This window comes from Ranitomeya imitator, chromosome 2 (assembly GCF_032444005.1).
Source record: "Ranitomeya imitator isolate aRanImi1 chromosome 2, aRanImi1.pri, whole genome shotgun sequence".
Lineage (NCBI taxonomy): Eukaryota > Metazoa > Chordata > Amphibia > Anura > Dendrobatidae > Ranitomeya > Ranitomeya imitator.
The window spans coordinates 246,505,280-246,528,026 of record NC_091283.1 but is presented as its reverse complement, the minus strand read 5'-3'; the positions used below and the strand labels follow the sequence as shown (position 1 = coordinate 246,528,026).

At 41.9% G+C, this 22,747-nt stretch overlaps 1 protein-coding gene across 1 annotated transcript in view; it reads right to left on the bottom strand.

Annotated features, from left to right (window-relative positions):
* Nucleotides 1-4,782: 4,782 nt before the first annotated feature.
* Nucleotides 4,783-22,747, bottom strand: part of LOC138662893 (oocyte zinc finger protein XlCOF6-like) — a 51,896-nt gene continuing 33,931 nt past the window's right edge. The window contains exon 7 of the mRNA XM_069748886.1: nt 4,783-9,095. Coding sequence (XP_069604987.1) covers nt 7,591-9,095 — 1,505 coding nt within the window. The 3' untranslated portion in view covers nt 4,783-7,590. The remainder of the gene's footprint in view (nt 9,096-22,747) is intronic.

Below are 22,747 nucleotides of genomic sequence, written 5' to 3'. Positions count from 1 at the left end.
TCACAGCGTAGACACTCAGAGTGAAGGGGGGGGGGGGGGGTCAGAGAGCCCACAGTGTGTATCTGCCATAGGGCTTTGCTTTTGTATCAGCGAATGCAGTGGGGGGAAAAAGGAGGGGGTCGAATCTGCAGCGTGTATCTGGAACCATGGAACCTTCTAGAAAATTACTCAGAACATGGGATTCTTACATTATTGTGACAATCGCCAAGCACTCCTCCACTACGCTATAATTTTTCTCCGCCGGGGTCAGTTTCCTGCTCGGATAGGTGACTGGATGCTTTATTTGTTCACCTCTTGCGACAGCACAGCTCCTAGGCCTACCTCTGAAGCATCGGAGTGCGCTATAAACCTTTCTTTGAAGTTGATGCCAACTTCAGGGATTGGAATGCTTCCTCCGCTTGAGGATTCCACCACATCATAACTGACTTCATTAAGAGGTCAGTTAGGGGTGCTGATTTCCCTGCAAAATTGGGTATAAGCCGGAGATAGTACCCAATGTTGCCAAGAAAAGCCCTCACCTGTTTGGTACTCAACGACTTGGACCAACTTTGGATGGCCTCGATCTTGTTTACTTATCCAAGCAGTCAGTCACATAACCTACGTACCGGGTTTCCATGAGTCCTATCGTGCATTTCTTTGAGTTTGCTGTTAACTCTGTGACTCTGAGAGACGCCAGCACTGCTTATACCTGGGACAGATGGGTCTCCCAGTTGGGACTAAAGATGACTATGTCATCCAAATACGCCGATGCGTATTTCCGATGAGGCTTTAATTCTATGTCCATCAGGCTCTGGAATGTGGCCGGAGCCCCATGTAACCCAAAAGGCAAGACAACATAGTGATATAGGCCCTCTGGCATTATAAATGCAGTCTTCTCTTTCACTGATTCTGTTAGCGGGACCTGCCAGTAACCTATGGTGAGATTGAGCGTGGTGAAGTACTGGGCCTTTCCCAGTCTCTCAATTAGCTCGTCCACTCGGGGCATTGGATAGAGGTCAAATTTTGACACCTCATTTAACTTTCTGAAGTCATTACAGAAGCGTAACGACCCGTCTGGTTTAGGTATTAGCACAATGGAGCTAGTCCACTCACTCCAGGACTCCTCGATGACTCCCAATTGAAGAATTTCACTTCACTTCAGCTGCTGAGGCTTGCTTCCGGGCTTCTGGTACCTGCTGTGGTTTCATCTGTACCTGGGGTTCAGTGACCATGTCATGTTGGATTATCGAGGTTTGCCCCAGTAGCTCTGAGAATATGTCCGTATTCTGCTGCAAGTTCGAATCTCTCTTTGCTGCTGTTTTGTGAGGGCGTCATTTACAGTGTCTTGCAAAAGTATTCGGCCCCTTGGAACTTTTCAACCTTTTCCCACATACCATGCTTCAAACATAAAGATACCAAATGTACATTTTTGGTGAAGAATCAACAACAAGTGGAACACAATTGTGAAGTTGAACGAAATTTATTGGTTATTTTAAATTTTTGTGGAAATTCAAAAACTGAAAAGTGTGGGGGCGTGCAATATTATTCAGCCCCTTTACTTTCAGTGCAGCAAACTCACTTCAGAAGTTCATTGCAGATCTGTGAATGATCCAATGATGTCCTAAATGCCTAATGATGATAAATATCATCCACCTGTTTGTAATCAAGTCTCTGTATAAATGCACCTGCTCTGTGATAGTCTCAGGGTTGTGTTTGAAGCACAAAGCATCATGAAGACCAAGGAACACAAAAGGCAGGTCCGTGATACTGTTGTGCAGAAGTTTAAAGCCGGATTTGGACACAAAATGAATTCCAAAACTTTAAACATCCCAAGGTGCACTGTGCATGCGATCATATTGAAATGGAAGGAGTATCATACCACTGCAAATCTACCAAGACCCGGCTGTCCCTCTAAACTTTCATCTCAAACATGGAGAAGACTGATCAGAGATGCAGCCAAGAGGCCCTTGATCACTCTGGATGAACTGCAGGGATCTACAGCTGAGGAGGGACAGTCTGTCCATAGGACAACAATCAGTCGCACACTGCACAAATCTGGCCTTTATGGAAGAGTGGCAAGAAGAAAGCCATTTCTCAAAAATATCCATAAAAAGTGTAATTTAAAGTTTGCAACAAGCCACCTGGAAGACACCAAATATGTGGAAGAAGGTGCTCTGGTCAGATGAAACCAAAATCAAACTTTTTGGCAACAATGCCAAATGATATGTTTGGTGTAAAGGCAACACAGGTCATCACCCTGAACACACCATTTCCTCTGTCAAACATGGTGGTGGCAGCATCATGGTTTGGGCCTGCTTTTCTTCAGCAGGGACAGGGAAGATGGTTAAAATTGATGGGAAGAAGGATGGAGCCAAATACAGGACTATTCTTGAAGAAAACCTGTTGGAGTCTGCAAAAGACCTGAGACTGAGATGGAGATTTGTTTTCCAACAAGACAATGATCCCAAACATAAAGCAAAATCCACAATGGAATGGTTCACAAATAAACGTATCCAGGTGTTAGAATGGCCAAGTCACAGTCCAGACCTCAATCCAATCGAGAATCTGTGGAAAGAGCTGAAAACTGCTGTTCACAAACGATCTCCATCAAACCTCACTGAGCTCGAGCTGCTTGCCAAGGAAGATGGGGCAAGAATTTCAGTCTCTCGAAGTACAAAACTGATAGAGACAAACCCCAAGAGACTTGTAATTGCAGCAAAAGGTGGCGCAACAAAGTATTAAGTTACAGGGACTGAATAATATTGCACGCCCCCACACTTTTCAGTTTTTGAATTTCCACAAAAATGTTAAATAACCAATAAATTTTGTTCAACTTCACAATTGTGTTCCACTTGTTGTTGATTCTTCACCAAAAATTTACATTTGGTATCTTTATGTTTGAAGCATGATATGTGGGAAAAGGCTGAAAAGTTTCAGGGGGCTTTCTCAAGGCACTGTACTTTTACCTCACACCTGGCCACATCCCTGCCCGGGGCCAGAGGGTTCCCCGTTGGTATGCGCAAAGTCGCCTCTGTGACTAAGCACTCCCAGCCTTCCAGGCTTTTAGCAGGATAACATGACACAGTTGCTCATGTTTCCTTATCCTGGGTTGGTGCCCCCTATAATTCACTTCGCCCACCTTCCCTCCTATCTCAAATGGCCCGTGCCACTTGGCCATGAGCTTTCTCTCTAGGATGGGCACTAGTACCAACACCCAGTCTCCTTCTTTAAAGGTCCTGATGTGGCCCTTTTATTATACGTGCAGCTCTGAGAGGCCTGGGCATCCAACAGATGCTCCTTTACTATGTGCCGCGCGGCCGCAATCCAATCCTCCACACTTGCCACAGGCTCGATGACACTTAAGTGGAGTGGGCTCCTGTTCACACGTCTCCTTGGCTACATCCAGCAGTCCCCTTGGGTGCCTGCCATACAATAGCTCAAATGGAGAGAACCCCGTGGACGCCTGCAGGAACCTCTCAGATGATGAACATTAGATAGGTTGGTAACATGTCCCAATCCCTCCCATCCTTGGCAACCACCTTTTTGAGCATGGCTTTGATGGTCTGATTAAACCTCTCCACCAACCCGTCGGTTTGTGGGTGGTACACAAACGTACAGTACAGACCAAAAGTTTGGACACACCTTCTCATTTAAAGATTTTTCTGTATGTTCATTACTATGAAAATTGTACATTCACACTGAAGTCATCAAAACTATGAATTAACGCATGTGGAATTATATACTTAACAAAAAAGTGTGAAACAAGTGAAATTATGTCTTATATTCTAGGTTATCGTAAGTAGCCACCTTTTGCTTTGATGACTGCTTTGCACACTCTTGGCATTCTCTTGATGAGCTTCAAGAGGTAGTTACCGGGATTGGTTTTCAATTCACTGGTGTGCCCTGTCAGGTTTAATAAGTGGGATTTCTTGCCTTATAAATGGGGTTGGGACCATCAGTTGTGTTGTGCAGAAGTCTGGTGGATACACAGCTGATAGTTCTGCTGAACAGACTGTTAGAATTTGTATTATGGCAAGAAAAAAGCAGCTAAGTAAAGAAAAACGAGTGGCCATCATTACTTTAAGAAATGAAGGACAGTCAGTCCGAAAAATTGGGCAAACTTTGAAAGTGTCCCCGAGTGCAGTGGCAAAAACCATCAAGCGCTACAAAGAACCTGGCTCACATGAGGACCGCCCCAGGAAAGGAAGACCAAGAGTCACCTCTGCTTCTGAGGATAAGTTTATCTGAGTTACCAGCCTCAGAAATCGCAGGTTAACAGCAGCTCAGATTAGAGACCAGGTCAATGCCACATAGAGTTCTAGCAGCAGACATATCTCTACAACAACTGTTAAGAGGAGACTTTGTGCAGCAGGCCTTCATGGTAAAATAGCTGCTAGGAAACCACTGCTAAGGACAGGCAACAAGCAGAAGAGACTTGTATGGGCTAATGAACACAAGGAATGGACATTAGACCAGTGGAAATCTGTGCTTTGGTCTGATGAGTCCAAATTTGAGATCTTTGGTTCCAACCACCGTGTCTTTGTGCGACGCAGAAAAGGTGAACGGATGGACTCTACATGCCTGGTTCCCACGATGAAGCATGGAGGAGGAGGTGTGATGGTGTGGGGGTGCTTTGCTGGTGACACTGTTGGTGATTTATTCAAAATTGAAGGCATACTTGATATGGAAATTTGGGTTGGATAAATCTATGCCGTGTGTGCTGCGGCCGTTCCCAATAAGACTGAGTATTTTGAGCGCTCAAGAATGAGTCTGTACACGATTGTGACAGGAAAGCATTCCATCAATACTGCCTCTTTATTTCCTGGTACATAGTTTTATAATTGCATATAGAAAGGAGTGGTTAGGGGTGGTTAGTTAATTAACATATTGTCTAGCTCCTCTGTTATTGGTTATCTGAATATATATGGAATATTGTGATTAATGCACATATGACTGCTGATTAAGCAACTAAAATGAAGTTCTCTGCATCTGGGACAAAGTTGAGACAACTCATCAGCACTTAATACATCTGGAGTTCTTCTGCTTTTTGGGTGGGAAACACCGAACAGTCTGTCTGGCTTATATTCGTTTATGTCAGCCATTTTAAGCAATTGATTATAATGTATATAGATATATTTGCGTTTATATGAGTATATATGATTATAGAGGAGTATAAATGCAAGTGAGATCTAAATGATATAAATATTTCTATCACATACTGAACCAGCATGGCTACCACAGCATCTTGCAGCGGCATGCTATTCCATCCGGTTTGCGTTTAGTTGGACTATCATTTATTTTTCAACAGGACAATGACCACAAACACACCTCCAGGCTGTGTAAGGGCTATTTGACCAAGAAGGAGAGTGATGGGGTGCTACGCCAGATGACCTGGCCTCCACAGTCATCAGACCTGAACCCAATCGAGATGGTTTGGGGTGAACTGGACAGCAGAGTGAAGGCAAAAGGGCCAACAAGTGCTAAGCATCTCTGGGAACTCCTTCAAGATTGTTGGAAGACCATTCCCGGTGACTACCTCTTGAAGCTCATCATGAGAATGCCAAGAGTGTGCAAAGCAGTCATCAAAGCAAAAGTGGCTACTTTGAATAACCTAGAATATAAGACATAATTTCAGTTTTTTCACACTTTTTTGTTAAGTATATAATTCCACATGTGTCAATTCATAGTTTTGATGCCTTCAGTACGAATGTACCATTTTAATAGCCCTGAAAATACAGAAAAATCTTTAAATGAGAAGGTGTGTCCAAACTTTTGGTCTGTACTCTATGTAGCTGTTTAATCATATTAGACATAAAAGGAGTTTCCTGATCTGTAAGGATCTCCTTGTGTAGCCCAATGCAACAAAACTTAGCAAATAGTTCACAAGCTATTAGTTTAGCCGAGGTGTGGCAGAGAGGTATTGCCTCTGGGTACCGGATGGCATAGTCTATGACTACTAATATGTGTTGGTGGCCCTGGGCTGATTTAACTATTGGCCCTACCAGATCCATCGCAATCCGCTCAAAAAGTACCTCTATTATAGGCAAATGGACTCTGGTAGTTCATGGTGAGTGAGGTTAGTTGGCAATCCGGACATGTATGCAGCACCTTTGGACCTCAGTGTAGACAACAGGCCAAAAAAACTGCTGTAGTATGCGTTCCTGCTTCTTTTTGGCCCCCAAATGCCCTCCCAGCATGTGAGTGTGAGCCATGTCGAGCACCGCCTGACGATAGGATTAGGGCACTACCGGGTGGCGTAGTCTACAACTACAAATATGTGTTGGTGACCCCGGGCGGATTTTACTATTAGCTCTACCAGATTCATCGCAATCCTCTTGCCACCTCATGTCGCCTCCAACAACGTTTGGGGTCCAATTTCTCCTGTTACCCTTGAGAAAATAAAAAATTGGGGGCGAAAAATCATTTTTGTAAAAAAAAAGATTTTTTATTTTTATGGCTCTACATTATAAACTTCTGTGAAGCACTTGGCGGTTCAAAGTGCTCACCACACAACTATATAAGTTCCTTAGGGGGTCTACTTTCCAAAATGGTGCCACGTTTCGGGGGGTTCCCACTGTTTAGGCACATCAGGGGCTCTCCAAACGACACATGGCGTCCTATCTCAATTCCAACCAATTTTGCATTGAAAAGTCAAATGGCGCTCCTTCCCTTTCCGAGCTCTGCCATGCGCCCAAACAGTGGATTACCTCCACATGTGGGGTATCAGCGTACTCAGGACAAGTTGTTCAACAACTTTTCGTGTCCAATTTATCCTGTTACCCTTGCTAAAATAAAAAAATGGGATCTGAAGTAAATTTTTTGTTAAAAAAAGTTAAATGTTCATTTTTTTTTTTAAATATTCCAAAAAATCCTGTGAAACACCTGAAGGGTTAATAAACTTCTTGAATGTGGTTTTGAGCACCTTGAGGGGTGCAGTTTTTAGAATGGTGTCACACTTGGGTATTTTCTATCATACAGTATATACCCCTCAAACTGACTTCAAATGTGATGTGGTCCCTAAAAATAAATGGTGTTGTAAAAATGAGAAATTGCTGGTCAACTTTTAACCCTTATAACTCTCTAACAAAAAAAAATTTTGGTTCCAAAATTGTGCTGATGTAAAGTAGACATGTGGGAAATGTTACTTATTAAGTAGTTTGTGTGACATGTCTCTGTGATTTAAGGGCCTGAAAATTCAAAGTTGGAAAACTGCGAAATTTTCTAAATTTTTGCCAAATTTCCATTCTTTTCACAAATAACCTCAAGTAATGTCAAGGAAATTTTACCACTAACATGAAGTACAATATGTCACGAGAAAAGCGTTCCAGAGTTAAAACCTCATAAAGGAACAGGAAAAGGCTTCTCCCCTGTGTGAGTTCTATGGTGACGAACCAAATCTGATTTCTGGTTAAAACATTTCTCACATTCTGAACATGAAAAAGGCTTCTCCCCTGTGTGAGTTCTCTGGTGTCTACCAAGATGTGATCTGTTAAAACATTTCCCACATTCTGAACATGAAAAAGGCTTCTCTCCTGTGTGAGTTCTTTGGTGTTCATCACGACTCCTTTTGTTGGTAAAACATTTCTCACATTCTGAACATAAAAAAGGCTTTTATCCTGTGTGAGATATTTGGTGTTTAACAAGACTCCCTTTCTGGTTAAAACATTTCCCACATTCTGAACAGAAAAAAGGCTTCTCCCCTGTGTGAGTTCTATGGTGAAGAACCAAAGCAGATTTCCAATTAAAACATTTCCCACATTCTGAACATGAAAAAGGCTTCTGCCCTGTGTGAGTTATATGGTGACGAACCAAATCTGATTTGCATTTAAAACATTTCCCACATTCTGAACATGAAAAAGGCTTCTCCCCTGTGTGAGTTCTTTGGTGTTCATCACGATTCCTTTTGTTGGTAAAACATTTCCCACATTCTGAACATAAAAAAGGCTTCTCTCCTGTGTGAGTTCTTAGGTGTTCATCACGATTCCTTTTGTTGGTAAAACATTTCCCACATTCTGAACATAAAAAAGGCTTCTCTCCTGTGTGAGTTCTTTGGTGTTCATCACGATTCCTTTTGTTGGTAAAACATTTCCCACATTCTGAACATAAAAAAGGCTTCTCTCCTGTGTGAGTTCTTTGGTGTTCATCACGACTCCTTTTGTTGGTAAAACATTTCCCACATTCTGAACATAAAAAAGGCTTCTCTCCTGTGTGAGTTCTTTGGTGTTCATCACGATTCCTTTTGTTGGTAAAACTTTTCCCACATTCTGAACATGAAAAAGGCTTCTCTCCTGTGTGAGTTCTTTGGTGTTCATCACGATTCCTTTTGTTGGTAAAACATTTCCCACATTCTGAACATGAAAAAGGCTTCTCTCCTGTGTGAGTTCTTTGGTGTTCATCATGACTCTCTCTGTTGGTAAAACATTTCCCACATTCTGAACATAAAAAAGGCTTCTCTCCTGTGTGAGTTCTTTGGTGTTCATCACGATTCCTTTTGTTGGTAAAACTTTTCCCACATTCTGAACATGAAAAAGGCTTCTCTCCTGTGTGAGATATTTGGTGTTTAACAAGACTCCCTTTCTGGTTAAAACATTTCCCACATTCTGAACAGAAAAAAGGCTTCTCCCCTGTGTGAGTTCTATGGTGAAGAACCAAAGCAGATTTCCAATTAAAACATTTCCCACATTCTGAACATGAAAAAGGCTTCTGCCCTGTGTGAGTTATATGGTGACGAACCAAATCTGATTTGCATTTAAAACATTTCCCACATTCTGAACATGAAAAAGGCTTCTCCCCTGTGTGAGTTCTTTGGTGTGTTACCAATTGTGATTTGTAGTTACAACATTTCCCACATTGTGAACATGAAAATGACTTCTTTGCTTTAGGAGCAGTTTGTTTTTCAATGCCTCTTTTGTGACTTTGATTTTCCTTAGTAGTCAGTAATGAATCAGAAGATGGGACCTGTTTCATAGGATCAGATGACAGATCTTTGCTGTGAATGGATGATGATATATCTGGAGTAACAGCAATCACTTCAGTTGTATCTTGTAGGATCTCAAGATCATCAGATTTAAAAATTGAAGATGTCAGCTGTCCCTCTGATCTCCTGGTCCAGTCATCTGCTAAGATAAAAAACATTTTTTTTAAATAAAATATCCTTGAGTTTTAAATTTTTAAACATTTCTACTTTAACTGTCCATAAAATTGCAAGCTATGTAAAAAAACTTTAATTATTTACCAAGACAATGACAGGTCACAGTCTAATAGAAAACCTTGTTTGATGAACCAGTAGTGCGTGGTGTTCAACTATTTGGTTTCTTTTTATTCCATATTTGGGAGGCAGAATGAACAATCAATGTTATGTAGGTGAAAATAATACCTATTCTCATCTCACAAAAAAAAGCCAAGTCCCCACTCAGGTCCATCATCTGTCAATGGAAAAAACAGAGGTTCCCAAACTATTAGTGGCTCAAAGGCTGTTGAAAAGCAACAGAGTTTCTATAAACCAATCCAGCAAAATCTGCTCTCACTTCTGAGTCTTGCAGTGTGCTCAAACAACATTTAGGATCCCTCTATTTACCAATATTATATAGTGAGAAGAATCCACTTAATTTGCAGTGTCTGTCTCCTGGAGCACAATCTGGGCACTATGTGCTGGGTAATAAAATGGCAAATGTGTAATTTTCACTCTCCAACTTCCACTTCGTGCTAATTTCCAGAAAGTGGCTGTGGAGTCAAAATATTCATTCCACCTACAAATGTGGTTAAAATTGTTGGTTTCACTCGTTTAATGTCAGAAAAACCCACAATGGTCACATAAATAACTTGAATCTGACAAAAGTAATAAATCACAATTCTATGAAAATGAACAAATGAAAGTCAGACATTGCTTTTCAACCATGTTTCCACAGAATTAAAAAAAATAAAACTCATGAAATAGGCCTGGACAGAAATGATGGTACCCTTAACCGTCAACAGTAGATAAATGTCGGCGCTAGCAGGGCTTTGTGCTGTGCCAACTTTTGTCTATGGTGCGCGGTTTTGTTCTCATCGGGACCCCCACGTACCTTATTAAAAGGGGATTCTGGCGCACAACACTTCCTGTGACCCCGACCTCATCAAGACCTGATTGGATCAGGTCCTGATGAAGTCAGCGTCACACCAGTCAATGAAACAAATCACTAGGAAAGTTTGTTGCAGCAACGAACTTTCTCGGGCGATCTACCTCATAAAAACGCTGTTTATCCTCAGATCTCCTGTCAGTGAGAGATTAGAGGAGAAACAGTGTTACAAGTGCTGCTGGCAACAGCTGTGTCAGTCAGCGATCTTGTTAAAAAGTAAAAAACAAACAGACAAGGCAGGTTAGGGTTAGTGCTATAGTTAGGGTTAGTGTTGGGGCTAAAGTTAGGGTTACTGCTAGGATAAAGTTATGGTTACTGTTAGGCTAAAGTTAGGGATACTTTTAGGTTAAAGAATCAGGCTTTTCTCAATTGTCTCACCAATAATTTGGTCACGACAGGTCAGAGATTTCTATTAACAAAAAAAATCAAAAACAAATAAAAATGAATAAAATGGCCCCAGTATTATAGTGCAGAGGAGGCTTATGCACTTTTATGTTCTGGCAGCGAAGAAAGTGCAGTGTTAGATGGCGATGTGGATTTCGAGGGCTTTAGTAGCAGCGACAGTGATAGCTCAGAAATGAGCAGTGATTCTGGTCCATCCTCACACACAAGGACCAGTACAACAAGAAGGACAAATAGCAAGAAATGTCTCCAACTCAGGGAACAATGCCCAGTACTAGCGCTGTCCCTAGTGCTCGTGAGTTGGTGCACACCAATGTCCAAGGGGCTTTGCCTCTTGATGCAGCATTTCCCAGATGGGAGGCTTCGGATTCGGCTACTCCATTCATCCCTAATTTTAATGCCATTCCTGGTATAAATGTGGAGGTGGAAAACTTTGGACCAATTAATTTTTTTAATTTGTTTCTCACACATACCTTGCTAGAGCATATTATCCTACAAACAAATTTATATGCTTCCCAATTCATCAGCCAGAATCCAAGATCCTATCATGCTAGGTCAAATTTATGGACACCAAATAATGTCCTAGAAATTAAAAAACAATTTACGACTTACATTCACTATGGGGCCTGCTAAAAAAAACAGGATTCGGTCCTATTGGTCCAACCGCCTTGTTCAAGCCACCCCAATGTTTTCTGCCGTTCTTCCTAGGACCCGTTATGAAATCCTCATGTGATTTCGGCATTTTAAAGACAATAGTCAATGCCTGCCCAGAAATGCCCGAGAACATGACAGACTATTCAAAATCAGACCCATCATCGAATTCTTGACACAAAAGTTCTTAAAGCTTTACACCCAACAGAAAACATTTCCATTGATGAGTCCCTTGTAAAATTCAAAGGAAGACTGCACCTCAAGCAATTTATTCCTTCTAAGAGGGCAATATTCGGAATAAAGTTCTATAAAATGTGCGAGAGTTCAATTGGATACACATCAGCTTTTTGCATTTATGAGGGGAAAGATAGCCAACTAAACCCACCAGGATGCCCTACTTATCTGAGGACATCTAGAAAAATCGTTTGGGAGCTGATAACTCCATTTTTACAAAAAGGCTATAATCTGTATGTTGTGTATGTTGACAACTACTACATCAGCGTACCCCCATTTAAAAGTCTGGTTGAACATAACATGGGGGCTTGTGGGACCATTCGCAAAAACCATCAGGGGTTTCCACAATCATTGGTCAATGAAAAGTTCTGAAAGGGGCAGTCAGGGGCTTTAGCAATGGAGAACCGTGTGCCCTTAAGTATGAGGATAAAAAAGATATTTTTATCCGGAGCTCGATCCACACAGATGCCACAAGGGCCACTGCAGACCAGCAGGGATCCACTACTCCAAAACCTGTGTCTGTCATTGACTACAACAAATATATGGGGGGTGTGGACCTTGCAGATCACGTTCTACAGCCATACCAGGTATCAAGAAAATCATATACCTGGTATAAAAAGTTAGTCATTTATTTGTTTCAGGTGGCCACATATAAAATTCTTTTGTGTTCTACAAAAAAGCCGGAAATGCAGATACTTTCCTTGATTACCAGGAAAAGGTCATTGAAATTCTTGTTTTTGAAAATGTTGTACTCGCCAATCCTTTAGAATCTGAAGATGTCAGAAGACTCACTGAGCGACATTTTATTGCACTCATTCCAGCAACTGAGACACGAAAGAACCTCCAGAGAAGATGTCGTGTATATTCCAAGAGAGGAATGAGGCATGATACCCGCTATTATTGCCCACAATGCCCATCATTGCCAGCCTTATGTCTCCATGACTGATTTACAATCTTCCACACAGAACCACGTTTTTAAACTGTTTTGACATTCAAGCATTTGGTTTATTTAGTGACAGACACATCTGAGTAGAGCTGATTTAATTTCCGGGGTAGGTGGGGGGATGTCTCCAGAGACACAAGCTGGGCACAATATATTGGGCACCACAATGACATTTTTGCAATTTTTGCTCTAAAACTTCCACTACGTGTTTCTGGAAATCATCCTTGTAGTGAAAATGGTCACTATATCCATCGATGAATTCACAGAGGGGTGTCATTTCCAAAATGGGGTCACTTCAGGGGGGATTCTGTTGTTCTGGCAGTTAGCAGCTCTCCAAAGTGCCATAACAGCAGAATCCCCCCTAAAGTGACCCCAATTTGGAAAAGATACCCCTCTGGGAATTGGAAATGACACCCTTCTGCGAATTCATCTATGGGTGTAGTGACCATTTACTGATCTAACCATTTTCCAATGTAAAATCTGGGGTTAAACAACATTTTAGTGGTAAAAATGTAATTATTTTTCTTCACTGTCCAATGGTATAATTTTCTATGGAACAGCTGTGGTGTCAGTATGCTCACTGCACCACTAGAAGAATTCATTCACGGAAGTATTTTGTAAAATGCAGTCACTTTTAGGGGCTTATGCTGTTCTGGCACCTCAGGGGCTCTGACAATGTGACATGTCACCCACAAACAATTCCATCAAAATCTGCTCTCCAATATGGCGCTCCTTCCCTTCTGAGCTCTGCCATGCGCCCAGACAGTGGTTTACCCCCACATATGGGGTGTCAGCATACTCAGGACAAATTGCACAATGACTTTTGGGGTCCAATTTGTCCTGTTACCCTTTTGAAAAAAAATTGAAGACGAAAATATAATTTTTTTGTGGAAAAAATATGATTTTTTTATTTTCACGGCTCTACGTAGTTAACTTCTGTTAAGCACTTGGGGGTTCAACGTGCCCATTACACATCTAGATAAGTTCCTTGGGGGGGTCTAGTTTACAAAATGGGGTCACTTGTTGGGGGTTTCCACTGTTTGGACACATCAGGGCCTCTGACAATGTGACATGTTACCCACAAACAATTCCAGCAAAATCTGCTCTCCAATATGGCGCTCCTTCCCTTCTGAGCTCTGCCGTGCGCCCAAACAGTAGTATTCCCCCACATATGGGGTATCGGCGTGCTCAGGAGAAATTGCACAACAAATTGTATGGAGCATTTTCTCTTGTTACCCTTATGAAAGTAAAAAAAATTAGGTCTAAAGGAACATTTTTGTGAAAGAAAAGTAAATGCTTATTTTTTCCTTCCACCTTCCATTCATTCCTGTGAAGCACCTGAAGGGTTAATAAACTTCTTGAATGTGGTTTTGCGCACCTTCAGGGGTGAAGTTTTGACAATGGTGCCACTTTTGGGTATTTTCTGTCATACTGATCCCCCGAACTCACTAAAGATATAAGGTAGTCCCTAAAAAAAAGGTTTTGTACATTTTGTTGTAAAAATGAGAAACTGCTGGTCAAATTTTAACCCTTATAACGTCCTAACATAAAAAATTGTGTTTCAGAAATTGTGCTGATGTAAAGGAGACATGTGGGAAATGTTACTTATTAACTATTTTGTGTGATATGACTCTCTGTTTTAGGCCGGCGTCACACTTGCGAGTTTTACGGACATAAGAGCGCAGAAACTACGTCCGTAAAACTCGCAAAACATACGGCACAATTATTCTCTATGCCCCTGCTCCTATCTGCCGTATTAAACTGATCAGTATTATACGGCTTTCTACGGCCGTAGAAAATCGCAGCATGCTGCGTTTGTCACCGTATTGCGCAAATAAAACGTCAATGAAAGTCTATGGAAGCCCCAAAAATACGGATTACACACGGACCAGCAGTGTGACTTGCGAGGAATACGCAGCGCTGTTAGACAGAAAAGCCGGCAATTCAGTGTGGTGTACAGTAAAATCACACTGACAGCTTACAGTAGAATAGGTAGAATAAATGTGTACACATAGAATAGGTATATATATATATATATATATATATATATATATATACACTGTATTTTTCCGACCATAAGACGCACTTTTTTTCCTCCAAATTTGGGAGGATAGTGTGGGTGCGTCTTATGGTAGGGATGTAACGTGTGGAGGGGGGCAGCGGATAGTGGGATCGCACTGGGATCCCACTTTCAGGAGGCAGAAAAATGTCCCCCCTGCTGGAATCAGTGCTGGGAAACCACATGGTCCCGATGATTAAGTGCAGTGAATATTCATTAGCCGCTTCCCCGCCCACCTGTCAGCTGAGCAGGGAGCAGCAAATGAATACTCCTTCACTTAAGCAGCCACACACATGGTTTCCCCAGCCTGGATTCCTGCAGCAGCTGGGGAGATCTGTGTGTCCAGTGGAGGAGGGGGCAGCAGCAGGGGCCAGAGGGGACAAGATCGCTGCATACCTGCGTGGCTGTGCTGGATGCTGAGCATAAGGATTTGTGTGATGTCATGAACTGGGGAGCTGGAGCATCACATGACATCACAGAGCCCTCCCTTTTCTGACGTCATCACAGGTCCTTCAGACTACGCACTAGAATCTGCTGGCTTCCTCTTATGACCTGTGGAGAGGCAACAAGAGAGAGGGCTCTGTGTGTGCAGTCATGGGATGCTTTTACCTCACCACAGTGGCTGGCTGTCACAATTAAGAGGTTAGTCTTTACAACACACAATAAAGCACTCTGCTCTGCCAATCCTTTGGTGAACTATAACTCCCAGCATGCCATAGGATCTGCAGGACATGATGGGAGTTATAGTTCTCCCATGGGATTTTAAAGCAGCACTCCAGTGTTATTTTGCAGTGCTGGAGTGGTGCTTTAAATATAAGCCCTGTGCACCCATTCTTATACTCACCATCCAGTGTCTTCATATAGTACTTTACAGCTACCACACTGGTCCCGCAGCACCATCTTCTTTCCGCAGCTTCCAACATAATAACATACTTTTATATATAATAACACCACATACAATAGAATGTTATTTATGTTATTACATTTTACCACTTTTTTGCTTCGAATATTTTTTTCCCTAGTTTCCACCTCTAAAACTTGGGTGCGTCTTATAGTCCGGTGCGTCTTATAGTCCGAAAAATACTGTGTATATATATATATATATATATATATATATATATATATATATATATATATGTCATTGAGACACATATATGTATATATATTATTATTTCATCCAGCGCGATATAGCAGAAAGCCGGTAATTCAATTACCGGCTTTTGCTTTCTCCTTCCTAAACCCGACATGATATGAGACCTGGTTTACATACAGTAAACCATCTCATATCCCCATTTTTTTGCATATTCCACACTACTAATGTTAATAGTGTGTCTATGCAAAATTTGGCCATTCTAGCTAGTAAATTAAAGGGTTAAATGGCGGAAAAAATTGGCATGGGCTCCCGCACAATTTTCTCCGCCAGAGTAGTAAAGCCAGTGACTGAGGGCAGATATTAATAGCCTGGGGAGGGTCCACGGTTACTGGAAGATGCGCCTATTCTGGCACTTGGCCACTCTCTTCCCATTCCCGTGTAGCGGTGGGATATGGGGTAATGAAGGGTTAATGCCACCTTGCTATTGTAAGGTGACATTAAGCCTAATTAATAATGGAGAGGTGTCAATTATGACACCTATCCATTATTAATCCAATACTAGTAAAGGGTTAAAAAAAAAAAAACACACACACATTATTAAAAATCAATTTAATGAAAAAATCACACAGGTTGTTGTATTGATTTATTCTACTCTCATTCTACTCTTCATTACCCCACATCCCACCGCTACACGGGAATGGGAAGAGAGTGGCCAAGTGCCAGAATAGGCGCATCTTCCAGATGTGCCTTTTCTGGGGTGGCTGGGGGCAGGTGTTTTTAGCCAGGGGGGGGGGGGCAATAACCATGGACCCTCTCCAGGCTATTAATATCTGCCCTCAGTCACTGGCTTTACTACTCTGGCGGAGAAAATTGTGCGGGAGCCCACGCCAATTTTTTCCGCCATTTAACCCTTTAATTTACTAGCTAGAACGGCCAAATTTTGCATAGACACACTACTAACATTAGTAGTGTGGAATATGCAAAAAATGGGAATATGAGATGGTTTACTGTATGTAAACCAGGTCTCATATCATGTCGGGTTTAGGAAGGAGAAAGCAAAAGCCGGTAATTGAATTACCAGCTTTCTGTTATATCGCGCTGGATGAACTATTAATATATATACATATATGTGTCTACTGACTTTATATATATATATATATATATATATATATATATATATATATATATATATATATATATATATATATATATATATATACACATACACATACATTATATATATATATATATGTATATATATATATATATATATATATATATATATATATATACATATACATATACATATATATATATATATACTAGATTGTGGCCCGATTCTAACGCATCGGGTATTCTAGAATATGCATGTCCCCGTAGTATATGGCCAATGATGATTTGTGCATATTTGTGTATGGTTGTCTGTTGTGCGACCTTTATGACATCATCGTCGCCATGGCAACCATTATGACATCATCGTCGTTGTGCCCGTTGCTGATTGGTCGAGGCCTGGCGGCCTCGACCAATCAGAGAGCCGGGATTTCCAGGACAGACAGACAGACAGACAGACAGACGGAAAAACCCTTAGGCAATTATATATATAGATATCAAGCAAAAAAAGAAGGCAGCACTCCAACATCAGATAAAGGTGAAAAAAGGCTGTGAAGTTTATTTCAGACCCACATCTCGCGACGTTTCGGCTCGCACTGAGCCTTTCTCAAGCAATGGGTGGTAACAAGTTGTGTCCTTATATACAAACCATCCTCAATCATTTACATAATACATAGCCAAATATGTGTTTACAAATATTTATAATACATATACATTATATTTCCACAGTGCTCCAAGTGTTACCCTATATAAAGTGCATAGTGCTAAAGTGCTTTTTAATTTCTCTCCTTTCCCCCTGCCCACAAGTAATACTGCTTTTAGGGTTATTCATAGTTAATTAATGTACATAAAAGGATTCATAACCTCATATATTATTAACCCCTTTCTGCCATTAGACGTACTATTGCGTCCATGTGGGGTGGGCTTTACTTCCCAAGGACGCAATAGTACGTCATATGCGATCGGCAGCGCTCACGGGGGGAGCGCCGCCGATCGCGGCCGGGTGTCAGCTGTTTATCGCAGCTGACATCCGGCACTATGTGCCAGGAGCGGTCACGGACCGCCCCCGGCACATTAACCCCCGGCACACCGCGATCAAAGATGATCGCGATGTGCCGGCGGTACAGGGAAGCACCGCGCAGGGAGGGGGCTCCCTGCGGGCTTCCCTGAGCCCCCCGCAGCAACGCGATGTGATCGCGTTGCTGCGAGGGTCTCACCTCCCTCCCTGCTCCCTCCAGCCCCGGATCCAAGATGGCCGCGGATCCGGGTCCTGCAGGGAGGGAGGTGGCTTCACAGAGCCTGCTCAGAGCAGGCACTGTGAAGCAGCCTGCACTCCTATCAGATCAGTGATCTGACAGAGTGCTGTGCAAACTGTCAGATCACTGATCTGTGATGTCCCCCCCTGGGACAAAGTAAAAAAGTAAAAAAAAAAATTTCAAATGTGTAAAAAAAAATAAAAAAAAATATTCCAAAATAATGAAAAAAAAAATAAAAATATTATTCCCATAAATACATTTCTTTATCTAAATAAAAAAAACAAAACAATAAAAGTACACATATTTAGTATCGCCGCGTCCGTAACGGCCCGACCTATAAAACTGGCCCACTAGTTAACCCCTTCAGTAAACACCGTAAGAAAAAAAAAAAAAAAACGAGGCAAAAAACAACGCTTGATAATCATACCGCCGAACAAAAAGTGGAATAACACGCGATCAAAAAGACAGATATAACTAACCATGGTACCGCTGAAAACGTCATCTTGTCCCGCAAAAAACGAGCCGCCATACAGCATCATCAGCAAAAAATAAAAAAGTTATAGTCCTGAGAATAAAGCGATGCAAAAATAATTATTTTTTCTATAAAATAGTTTTTATCGTATAAAAGCGCCAAAACATAAAAAAATGATATAAATGAGGTGTCGCTGTAATCGTACTGACCCGAAGAATAAAACTGCTTCATCAATTTTACCAAACGCGGAACGGTATAAACGCCTCCCCCAAAAGAAATTCATGAATAGCTGGTTTTTGGTCATTCTGCCTCACAAAAATCGGAATAAAAAGCGATCAAAAAATGTCACGTGCCCGAAAATGTTACCAATAAAAACATCAACTCGTCCCGCAAAAACCAAGACCTCACATGACTCTGTGGACCAGAATATAGAAAAATTATAGCTCTCAAAATGTGGTAACGCAAAAAATATTTTTTGCAATAAAAAGCGTCTTTCAGTGTGTGACGGCTGCCAATCATAAAAATCCGCTAAAAAACCCGCTATAAAAGTAAATCAAACCCCCCTTCATCACCCCCTTAGTTAGGGAAAAATTAAAAAAATGTATTTATTTCCATTTTCCCATTAGGGCTAGGGTTAGAGTTAGGGCTAGGGTTAGGGCTAGGGTTAGGGCTAGGGTTAGGGCTAGGGTTAGGGCTAGGGCTAGGGCTAGGGTTAGGGCTAGGGTTAGGGCTAGGGTTAGGGCTAGGGTTAGGGCTAGGGTTAGGGCTAGGGTTAGGGCTAAGGTTAGGGCTAGGGTTAGGGCTAGGGTTAGGGTTAGGGCTAGGGTTAGGGCTAGGGTTAGGGTTAGGGCTAGGGTTAGGGCTAGGGCTAGGGTTAGGGTTAGGGCTAGGGTTAGGGCTAGGGTTAGGGCTAGGGCTACAGTTTGGGTTGGGGCTAAAGTTACAGTTAGGGTTTAGATTACATTTACGGTTGGGAATAGGGTTGGGATTAGGGTTAGGGGTGTGTCAGGGTTAGAGGTGTGGTTAGGGTTACTGTTGGGATTAAGGTTAGGGATGTGTTTGGATTAGGGTTTCAGTTATAATTGGGGGGTTTCCACTGTTTAGGCACATCAGGGGCTCTCCAAACGCGACATGGCGTCCGATCTCAATTCCAGCCAATTCTGCGTTGAAAAAGTAAAACAGTGCTTCTTCCCTTCCGAGCTCTCCCGTGTGCCCAAGCAGGGGTTTACCCCAACATATGGGGTATCAGCGTACTCAGGACAAATAGGATAACAACTTTTGGGGTCCAATTTCTCCTGCTACCCTTGGGAAAATACAAAACTCGGGGCTAAAACATATTTTTTGTGGGAAAAAAAAGATTTTTTATTTTCACGGCTCTGCGTTATAAACTGTAGTGAAACACTTGGGGGTTCAAAGTTCTCACAACACATCTAGATTAGTTCCCTGGGGGGTCTAGTTTCCAATATGGGGTCACTTGTGGGGGGTTTCTACTGTTTAGGTACATTAGGGGTTCTGCAAACGCAATGTGACGTCTGCAGACCATTCCATCTAAGTCTGCATTCCAAATGGCGCTCCTTCCCTTCCGAGCTCTGCCATGCGCTCAAACGTTGGTTTCCCCCAACATACGGGGTATCAGCGTACTCAGGACAAATTGGACAACAACTTTTGGGGTCGAATTTCTCCTCTTACCCTCGGGAAAATACAAAACTGGGGGCTAAAAAATAATTTTGGGGGGAAAGATTTTTTTTTTTAATTTTCACGGCTCTGCGTTACAAACTGTAGTGAAACACTTGGGGGTTCAAAGCTATCACAACACATCTAGATGAGTTCCTTAGGGGGTCTAGTTTCCAAAATGGTGTCACTTGTGGGAGGTTTCTACTGTTTAGGTACATTAGGGGCTCTGCAAATGCAATGTGACACCTGCAGACCATTCCATCTAAGTCCTCATTCCAAATGGAGCTCCTTCCCTTCCGAGCCCTCCCATGCGCCCAAACAGTGGTTCCCCCCCACATATGGGGTATCAGCGCACTCAGGACAAATTGGACAACAAATTGTGGGGTCGAATTTCTCCTTTTACCCTCGGAAAAATACAAAACTGGGGGCTAAAAAATAATTTTTGTGGGAAAAAATTTTTGTTTTATTTTTACGGCTCTCCATTATAAACTTCTGTGAAGCCCTTGGTGGGTCAAAGCGCTCAGCACACATCTAGATAAGTTCCTAAGGGGGTCTACTTTCCAAAATGGTGTCACTTGTGGGGGGTTTCTACTGTTTAGGTACATTAGGGGCTCTGCAAACGCAATGTGACACCTGCAGACCATTCCATCTAAGTCTGCATTCAAATGGCACTCCTTCCCTTCTGAGCCCTCCCATGTGCCCAAACAGTGGTTCCCCCCACATATGGTGTATCATCGCACTCAGGACAAATTGGGCAACAAATTTTGGGGTCCAATTTCTCCTGTTACCCTCAGGAAAATACAAAACTGGGGGCTAAAAAAATAATTTTTGTGGGAAAAAAATTTTGTTTTATTTTTACGGCTCTGCATTATAAACTTCTGTGAAGCACTTGGTGGGTCAAAGTGCTCACCACACCTCTAGATAAGTTCCTTAGGGGGTCTACTTTCCAAAATGGTGTCATTTGTGGGGGGTTTCAATGTTTAGGCACATCAGTGGCTCTTCAAACGCAACATGGCGTCCCATCTCAATTCCTGTCAATTTTGCTTTGAAAAGTCAAACGGCGCTCCTTCCCTTCCGAGCTCTCCCATCCACCCAAACAGTGGTTTACCCCCACATATGGGGTATCCGCGTACTCAGGACAAATTGTACAACAACTTTTGGGGTCCAATTTCTTCTCTTACCCTTGGGAAAATAAAAAATTGGGGGCAAAAAGATAATTTTTGTGAAAAAATATGATTTTTTATTTTTACGGTTCTACATTATAAACTTCTGTGAAGCACTTGGTGGGTCAAAGTGCTCACCACACCTCTAGATAAGTTCCTTAGGGGGTCTACTTTCCAAAATGGTGTCACTTGTGGGGGGTTTCAATGTTTAGGCACATCAGTGGCTCTTCAAACGCAACATGACGTCCCATCTCAATTCCTGTCAATTTTGCATTGAAAAGTCAAACGGCGCTCCTTCCCTTCCGAGCTCTCCCATCCGCCCAAACAGTGGTTTACCCCCACATATGGGCTATCAGCGTACTCAGGACAAATTGTACAACAACTTTTGGGGTCCAATTTCTTCTCTTACCCTTGGGAAAATAAAAAATTGGGGGCGAAAAGATAATTTTTGTGAAAAAATGTTTTTTTATTTTTACGGTTCTACATTATAAACTTCTGTGAAGCACTTGTTGGGTCAAAGTGCTCACCACACCTCTAGATAAGTTCCTTAGGGGGTCTACTTTCCAAAATGGTGTCACTTGTGGGGGGTTTCAATGTTTAGCCACATCAGGGGCTCTCCAAACGAAACATGGCGTCCCATCTCAATTCCATTCAATTTTGCATTGAAAAGTCAAATGGCACTCCTTCGCTTCCGAGCTCTGCCATGCGCCCAAACAGTGGTTTACCCCCACATGTGGGGTATTGGCATACTCAGGACAAATTGTACAACAATGTTTGGGGTCCATTTTCTCCTGTTACCCTTGGTAAAATAAAACAAATTGGAGCTGAACTACATTTTTTGTGAAAAAAAGTTAAATGTTCATTTTTATTTAAACATTCAAAAAATTCCTGTGAAGCACCAGAAGGGTTAATAAACTTCTTGAATATGGTTTTGAGCACCTTGAGGGGTGTAGTTTTTAGAATGGTGTCACACTTGGGTATTTTCTATCATATAGACCCCTCAAAATGACTTCAAATGAGATGTGGTCCCTAAAATAAAATGGTGTTGTAGAAATGAGAAATTGCTGGTCAACTTTTAACCCTTATAACTCCCTAACAAAAAAAAATTTTGGTTCCAAAATTGTGCTGATGTAAAGTAGACATGTGGGAAATGTTACTTATTAAGTATTTTGTGTGACATATCTCTGTGATTTAATTGCATAAAAATTCAAAGTTGGAAAATTGCGAAATTTTCATAATTTTCGCCAAATTTCCGTTTTTTTCACAAATAAACGCAGGTACTATCAAATAATTTTTACCATTGTCATGAAGTACAATATGTCACGAGAAAACAATGTCAGAATCACCAGGATCCATTGAAGCGTTCCAGAGTTATAACCTCATAAAGGGACAGTGGTCAGAATTGTAAAAATTGGCCCGGTCATTAACGTGCAAACCACCCTTGGGGGTAAAGGGGTTAATGTATGGCGCTTACCCTGCCGAATAGACGGAGTCACCTGGAGGACTAACATGCCGCTGATTTTCGGCGTTCTCTAGGATCTACTGCGCATGTCAAAAACCTCCCATTCCCATGTGGTGTGACGCTAGCCAGTG